Below are 8621 nucleotides of genomic sequence, written 5' to 3' on the forward strand. Positions count from 1 at the left end.
ATATAGTCTATATTCAGTTAAATCGCTGTGGAACGAATAGGTGATATTTACTTTGAAGTTTTAGAAAATTGTATTTATTGATGAAACTTTGCAAACACATTTGGTTTATTAGTATTACAAAGTTACAAAATAAACAAATTTAAGAAGAATTCATGATGAAATGAAAAACAAACCCTTAATTTCGTAACTTTAAAGTCCCCCAATAATTGTATTCCTTAAAACTACTTTTTAATCACCCAAATTACATATTTAAACGTTTTTTTTCCTTGAAAACAAATTTCTTCATGATTTAAAATAACTTGAATGTAACTCTACACCTTTGCCTAATTTAGTATACGCGGTTTTATGAATATGCAAATTAGCCCCACCTCCACTCACTCACAGCTGCTCAGCTCATATCCACTTGTTGGATATAAACAACATTAAAAGCTTGATTTTCACCCCAGGGGGTCTTTAAATGTGTGTTTTTCATCAGAATATTTACCATTTTGCATGCCGTTACATTAATCACATTTCACTTTAATATGTTATATTCAAATTCTACTTTAATTTCTTCATGCAGTTTCTATTACATTGCATTCTATCAAAATTATGCACTTATGAATTATGAAAAAGACACTTTATATATACTTCTCTGTACTATAGGTGTTGTAGACTCTTGTAAAAGTTACTTTTAATAAAAGTGTTGCTAAATGACTGAATATAAATAGTCCCTGTTATGGGACAAACATCCAAAAGTGATGTTGAATTTACAGAAAAAAATCCCCTGATGTCTTTGATAATTACAGTCCTCCTTACACTATGGGTGTGAGTAAGAAAACCATTATTTCTTGGATGTTTAGTCATAGTCTCTTCACAAGAAATGCTTAAAGAACAAAATAGCCCAGCATTAGTGTCTATGTAAATTATGTAACCGTAGTTTTGACGTGTGTTCCTGCTTTAGGGTAAGAATTAAATCACACATTTGTGTTTCTTCTCACAAATATTTTTTTTTTTTGTGAATTTATCTTGTATCTTTATTATGGTGAGGTTTGTTTAGCCGGCAGGGGTGTGATGACGACAGCTCACACCCACGGTTTCTCAAATGTCATATAGCTTTTAAGCTTGTCTCTCTGTTAATACCTGGCACTCTTCCAACCAAATAAAGTTTTCCTGTAGGAGCTGCATTTGTTAGTTTAAAGCAAATTCATGTTATTTTTCTGAAAATAGATAACTATAATCAACTGAACACACACACTCTCTCTCTCTCACTCACTCACTCACTCACTCACTCACTCTCACACTCTCTCTCTCTCTCTCTCTCTCTCTCTCTCTCTCTCTCTCTCTCTCTCTCTCTCTCTCTCTCTCTCTCTCTCTCTCACACACACACACACACACTTGCACACACACTTAAATTATGGTAATTGCATTATCTCTTTCTGAAGGCATTGGTTATTTCCCAAACGAATTGTTTGAACGATTCAATTTCTAAAAAAAAAAAGAAGAAAAAAAGGCAAAACAAATTATCCTAATCTGAAAATATATGAAATACGCCACTGATTTTTTGGATTCTGTTCAACCTGAATGCATAGATGCAATATGGGCTCCAAGAAACAATCTTGAATTATTAACCTTCCATTTAGTATTTTCCATTTCACTGCTTTTCAATTTCTCCTTATGGTGTAAAGGTTTCCCAGGTCTAACCCTACTTCCCATTACGGCCCTTTGTCGAGTGACCCGAGAACGAGCGGTCAGCCTTTGATCGTCCACGGCCCACTTGAAGACCACGGAGAAGATTGCGGGGTCATTACAGCGCTCGGGGCTCGTTGGGAATGAAATAAGTCTACCTCAATAGATGAAGTCAGAGCATCTGCCTCAGATCTGTTTCAGAGAGTTATTGCTGTGTGTTGCACATGGACAACAGACACTTTGTCTTCTGCTTTCAGTTCTTTAAACACACAAAAAATGTGGTTCTGGTAAAAATAAAAAGTAGTCATATCTGAGATTTTAAAAAAGAACAACTTGAGCCTGAGTTTTTTTTTTTTTTTACTTTTGACAGGTTGCAACTTTTAGTGACAGTACATTAAAGACAGTTGCTTATACTGTTAAATATAAGCTATGGTGGTTTACGGTCTTCACAGTGGCTTTTAAAAACATCCCTACAAAACTACAGGTTATAGGAACACGTCCTTCATCATGGAGTCCAAATATATTTATTATCCTAGCAGACATTTTGTTTGACAAATACATCAGATGAACTAAAGATCGTTCAAAAGTTTGGAGTCGGTAATATTCTTTTGAAAGAGGTCCCTTATGTTCACCAAGGCTGATAAAAATAAGGTAAAAACAGTAATAATGTGAAATAATACAATTTACAATAACGGTTTTATATTTGATTATATTGTAAAATGTAATTTATTCCTGTGATCAAAGCTGAATTTTCAGCATCATTTCTCCAGTCTTCAGTGTCACATGATCCTTCAGAAATCACTCTAAGGCTACGTTCACACTGCAGGGCTTAATGCTCAATTCCGATTTTTTGAAAAAATTCGATTTTTTTGCAAGGCCGTTCACATTTCCAATTAAATGCGACCTTTTGTGATCTCCTGTGTGAACGTGAAATGACCCAGAAGTGACCCGCATGCGCAGAAGAGTACTCAACGACGTCACTTATTGTTTGCAGAAGTAGCTAAACTTTAACTGTGATTCTCTCACACACACACACGAGCGCGCGTAGCGACCGTTACACAAGAGCCAGACAGCAGCCGCTGACCTATCTAATATCAGATTCAGCACAAATAAGTTAACATAACGTATAATGGCCGTGGGCTTTTATTTATTTATTTATTTTAATTAACGGGCTCGTCGAGGTCGACCCGTTCGGCAGATTTACCTCAGCTCGACGAATATGCAGTCCGTTTTCAAACCGACGACTACTTCAACGCAGAATTATGACGTTTTTCGCGTATCAATGACGTGCGGGTCGGATAAATGCGACCTGGCCGTTCAGACTGAAGTCGCATTTGAAAAGATCGGATATGTATCGGATTTGGGACCACATACCCAAGTGGCCTGGGTCGCGTTTGAAAAGATCGGATCTGTGTCGTTCAGACTGTCATGAAAAGATCAGATACAGGTCGCATAGGGGCAAAAAAATCGGAATTGGGTCGTTTCAGCCTGCAGTGTGAACGTAGCCTAATATGATGATTTGATGCTCAAGAAACATTTTTTTTTTTTTATGACTTTTATTTATCAAATGCAAGAAACAAACATAAAGTGCATACAGTAATACAATGCATTTCTTTTTCTTTTTTTTTAAACAGAACAACATCCCCCTCCCATAATCCAATTATACATTTAAAGGAAAAAAAAATAAAATAAAAAATAATAATAATAATTTAAAAAATATATATATATATATAATAAAAAAAAAAATAATAAAAAAAACTTGTGTACTCATACATAGATTTACATACACCTGGTCTACACAGTAGTAATTTAAAATATCAATGTAAGTTGCCAGTGCTACTCATTAACTGTACAAAGTAAATATCAAACAATTGCTGCTTACTCCTCTGACATCTAAGCAAGTTATCTGTTACTATGTAGTGAACAAGTCATGAAGGGGAGGGGCTATTTGCCGCTGGCGGACCAAAATAGTAGGAATTGTACATGTATAACCATACAGTGGGACTCTACAAAGAGACTTCCCGAGCTGGCAGCTGATCTAGATAGTCAAGTAGTGGTCTCCACTGAGTATAGAACTTTCTAGTTGACCCCCGAAGTGAGAATTTGATTTTCTCCAATTTCAAAAGGCCTAAAATGTCATGCAGCCAGACTTTAATTAAAGGTGGTTGAGGAGACTTCCACAATAACAAAATTCTCTTGCGAGCAATAAGAGAGGCGAAGGCAATTACGTTATTTTGAGTGGTTGTGGTACGGAGGTCGTCTGGGGGCTTGCCAAAAATAGCGATATGTGGTGTTGGAGTTAAATTTATGCCTAATATATCTGAAATTATTTTAAAGAATAGTCGCCAGAATTCAGACAACTTGGAACATGCCCAAAACATGTGGGTAAGGTTGCATGGGGCCTGTGAGCATCTACTACAATTCTCATCAAATTTGTCTGGATAGAGTTTTGATAGTTTGTCCTTGCTATAGTGTAATCTGTGGAAAACTTTAAATTGTATTAGTGACAGTCTAGCGCAGCTGGATGACGAGTTAATAACCCCCATGGCTCCCTCCCAAAAATTGTCAGAGAAGTTCAATTGAAGTTCTGACTCCCAGTTAATCTTGATCTTATGTAAAATAGATTCACTGTTTGTGGACAATAAATTATAAAAAAAGGAAATATGGCCCTTTGACAGGGTTTTAGCCTTAAGAGCCAGGTCGATCCCGCTGGGTGTTGGTATCTGTGGGAATGACGTGGCGTGTGTTTTAGCAAAGTCTCGCAACTGAAAGTAACGAAAAAAGTCTGATTTATGTAGATTAAAGGTAGAAATTAATTGGTTGAAGCTCGCAAATACACCATCAACGTACAGGTCTCCCAGGCTACGCAGCCCTTTATTTTCTAAAACTGAAAATCGTGAGTCCGTCTTTGCTGGAATGAACAGGTGATTGTTGCAAATAGGAGTTGCTAGAGGGGGGGTAAGCCATCCGAAGTGGCGTCTTATTTGTGTCCAAATTTTTAGGGTTCCAACTACAACCGGATTAGAGGTGAAGCTTGACGGAGAGAAGGGCAAGGTGTTACATGTTAAAGCTAACAGCGACGAGGAGCAGGAGGCTGACTCACTCTGGCACCAACTGGGTTGAGGGGAAGCAAACCAAGATATTATCTTATGCATGTTGGCTGCCCAATAGTAGCCAATTAGATTGGGTAGCCCCAGTCCCCCAGCCGATCTATGCCTACAAAGCAGTGTACGGCTTGCCCTTGGACGTTTACCGGCCCAGATAAATGATGAGATAATATTGTTTATAGCTGTAAAAAAGGATTTGGGAAGGAAGATGGGGAGACACTGAAAGACATACAAATATCTTGGCAAAACATTCATTTTTATAATTTGTATCCTACCGGCCAAGGACAATGGAAGGAAATTCCATCTTTGTAGATCGGACTTGACCGTCGTTGTTAATGAAGTAAGATTTTTCTCTCGCATTGTGCTCAAGAAACATTTAACATTTCTGATTATTATCAATGTTGAAAAGTGTCATATCAATGGCTACGTTCACACTGCAGGGCTTAATGCTCAATTCCGATTTTTTGAAAAAATTAGATTTTTTTGCAAGGCCGTTCACATTTCCAATTAAATGCGACCTTTTGTGATCTCCTGTGTGAACGTGAAATGACCCAGAAGTGACCCGCATGCGCAGAAGAGTACTCAACGGTCAACGACGTCACTTGTTGTTTGCGGAAGTAGCTAAACTTTAACTGTGATTCTCTCACACACACACACGAGCGCGCGCAGCGACCGTTACACAAGAGCCAGACAGCAGCCGCTGACCTATCTAATATCAGATTCAGCACAAATAAGTTAACATAACGTATATATAATGGCCGTGGGCTTTTTTTTATTTTTATTTTTTATTAACGGGCTCGTCGAGGTCGACCCGTTCGGCAGATTTACCTCAGCTCGACGAATATGCAGTCCGTTTTCAAACCGACGACTACTTCAACGCAGGATTATGACGTTTTTCGCGTATCAATGACGTGCTGGTCGGATAAATGCGACCTGGCCGTTCAGACTGAAGTCGCATTTGAAAAGATCGGATTTGTATCGGATTTGGGACCACATACCCAAGTGGCCTGGGTCGCATTTGAAAAGATCGGATCTGTGTCGTTCAGACTGTCATGAAAAGATCAGATACAGGTCGCATAGGGGCAAAAAAATCGGAATTGGGTCGTTTTAAGTCATATTTTTGTGAAAACAGTGATACATTTTTTCTGGATTTTTTGAGAACAGCATTTATTTGAAATAGAAATGTTCTGTAACATTATAATTGTCTTTACTGTCACTTTTGATTAATTTATTGCATCCTTGCTGAATAAAACTGTTTAAAAAAACGAAACTAAATCTTACTGACCCCAGACTTTCGAAAGCTACTGGATTCAAAACGCCACTCAAAATGAACTCATCTAACCTTGAGAAGATAAAAACTTAAAGAGACCAAGCATTGGCTTGTTTTCGAGTTTGAATCTTGCTAAAAGCTATTTCTTGTCATAAACAAGCCTTTATGTATATTTTAGGGTGTGGGATATTTTCTTTCTATAGAGCATTTTATTGGACAAAAATATGTATAAACTTTTTTTCCCCCAAGAATAATAATAACCTCAAATTCAATTTTCTCTCTTTTTCTCAGGGACATTAACATACAAATGATCTAAAAGCCTAAAGGTCCAATTTTGAGTTCACTGGGTCGTTAAGTATGTGAAAATGTAACCGTTGAATCTCCTGCATGTGATTGAAAAACGGCTTCAGCAGTGAAGATGGTCGTTCCAGCCGTGGGATGGAGAAGCTTTTTTAAGCACACTCAGCGAAATACTTAGAAGGAACGACAGAGCGACACTCCTTCACCAGAACCATTGCCAACCTGAAGCACATAAATACACATGTACTGGAGCTCAGAGCTGGAAGACAATCACAGGAACAGTTACGGTGTTCATACTCACATCTTAGCGAGGAATCTCTTCTTGGGATTGAAGCCACTGCTAGAAACAAGATATTTGGATATTTGAATCTGAAACTGATCGTATATGTGCATTTGTGCACTTGCTTTTGCGTGCGTGAAACTTACAACTTGCTGTGGCTTCCCGCCAAAGTCTTCAAGCAAGCGATGTCATCAGTGATGTCATCATTAATGAGAGCTGTCAAGGTAAAAGAAAGACAGGAAGACATGAACACAAGCTTGAATATATATCTCATGACAACTCTTTGAGTGTTTGGTGTTTGTAATGGGTATGACAATGTTGATATATTTGGTGTTAGCGGAATAGATATTGCTGTTACATACACAACACATTGCTGTGAGCAAGTAAGACATGCTGCTGCTGTACAATATAATGTACATGAATTACCCGTAGCAGATCTATACAGGTGGAGCTGGGAAAGGTGAAGGGTTTCTGAAAGTGCACTGCAAACTGCAACAGCATATGCTGACCAAGTATGTAAAGCGTAAAGCAGCAAGCTCATTGGCTACTGATACAGCAGGAACCAATCAGCTGTGCCCTATAGAGGACCTTTTAGCCTGCACCATCTAGAGTTTCATGACAGAACTTTGTGTATATATATTATATATTTATATTTGTTGAGGAATTTGGGATATGTATTATTTGTTCTCCACTCACCACTGCACTCCAGACCACAAAGGTTTAGCGATCCACTCAATCCGGAATCACAAGCCACGCGATCGCTCAGCTGGAAGATTCCCAACAGGTTCCATGCGATGACATCTACACGTTCCTCCTCCTCTGAGCTGTCTCCGGAGCTGTCCTCCTCGGACGTCGCCTCTGAGCCGCTTCCAGACGAGTCAGCGGGGAACTTTTCTGGGAACAGATCATGGTGCCACGTCCAGAAAAGTTCCTTTGCTCCTTGTTTCTCAAAGGTCTTGCCCTCAGGGACAGATCTTCCATGTCTTCCCTTGGGATGACTTTGTGTTTGAACAGGGATTATGTGTTCTTCTTCCATTTTCTCATCATCGTCTTCTTTTGCTGGTGGTTTTTCGTCTTTTGGTCTGGGAGGAATTTGGAACGGGGGTCTGATCTTATCTTGGTTGATCTGGACGCTGGTGACGAGGCTGGTGTTGAAGCCGGAAATGTTTTCCACATTACAAACAACTGAAAGAAAGAGAAGGAAATAATTTGGTGGACACTTGAATATAAAAATATGAATGGGATTTGAGAGATTTGAGAGAATTTGGGCCTTTTCCTCAGACAATCTTTTCTATGTCTATTGGGTACAGACATTTTCTTTTCAACCCTGTCTCAGAGGAAAAAGTAACTATTTTACCAGTTGGCGATTTCATATGAATGACATTGTTTGTACACATTTATTCAAATTAAGGTGGTGTTGTGATTTTTCGGTCATTTTTAGAGCAGAAAGAGTTAGCCTACTCACGTCTAGCGATGAATTTGTCCACGGTTGTTTTGTCTCCCATGGCTTCAGTCGCCTGAATCTGAGCCGCCTCGAGTTGAGCCTTCAGCTCACATTTACTGAGAATCCGTCCCTCAGTCGCACTGGACACCAGCAGAACCAGAGCCAACGCCGACAACATCTTCACTGGGAGAACGCTGTGAATCAAACACGACACAATCAATAAATACAGAAATTCATATAATCTTTAACAGTAAGCTTTCAAAAAACGATTCTTTTCCACTTACAGGCTTTTGGATAATGCTAACTAACTATTTAAATATAATTAAATAACTATTTGTAAAAATCGATTGATTTTATAATTTAAAGACCATTCATAACAAGGGCAATAATGATTGTAATGATAATGACTAACGTCTTAAAGGGTTAGTTCACCCAAAAATGAAAATTCTGTCAGTAATTACTCACCCTCACGTTGTTCCAACTGCGTAAGACCTTCGTTCATCTTCGGAACACAAATTAAGATATTTTTGATGAAATCTGAGAGCTGATAAC

At 38.5% G+C, this 8621-nt stretch overlaps 1 protein-coding gene across 1 annotated transcript; it reads right to left on the reverse strand.

Annotated features, from left to right (window-relative positions):
* Positions 1 to 6397: 6397 nt before the first annotated feature.
* Positions 6398 to 8383, reverse strand: LOC309495576 (uncharacterized protein). Its single transcript, XM_082165356.1, has 5 exons — positions 8091 to 8383; positions 7322 to 7810; positions 6772 to 6841; positions 6647 to 6685; positions 6398 to 6567 (listed from the first exon to the last, which is right to left on the reverse strand). Exons 1-5 carry the CDS (start codon positions 8245 to 8247, stop codon positions 6498 to 6500), a joined length of 825 nt encoding a protein of 274 aa, XP_082021482.1. The 5' UTR covers positions 8248 to 8383; the 3' UTR covers positions 6398 to 6497.
* Between the last annotated feature and the right edge of the window lie 238 nt (positions 8384 to 8621).

Source organism: Leuciscus leuciscus (genome assembly GCF_965113295.1).
Source record: "Leuciscus leuciscus genome assembly, chromosome: 3".
NCBI lineage: Eukaryota > Metazoa > Chordata > Actinopteri > Cypriniformes > Leuciscidae > Leuciscus > Leuciscus leuciscus.

Coding starts and splice junctions, on each gene's coding strand:
- LOC309495576 (XM_082165356.1), bottom strand. CDS start 8,247: ATGTTGTCGGCGTTGGCTCTGGTTCTGCTGGTGTCCAGTGCGACTGAG. Junction 6,686..6,771: donor GCGGGAAGCCACAGCAAGTT/GTAAGTTTCACG, acceptor TCTTGTTTCTAG/CAGTGGCTTCAATCCCAAGA. Junction 6,568..6,646: donor AAGAGATTCCTCGCTAAGAT/GTGAGTATGAAC, acceptor TATGTGCTTCAG/GTTGGCAATGGTTCTGGTGA.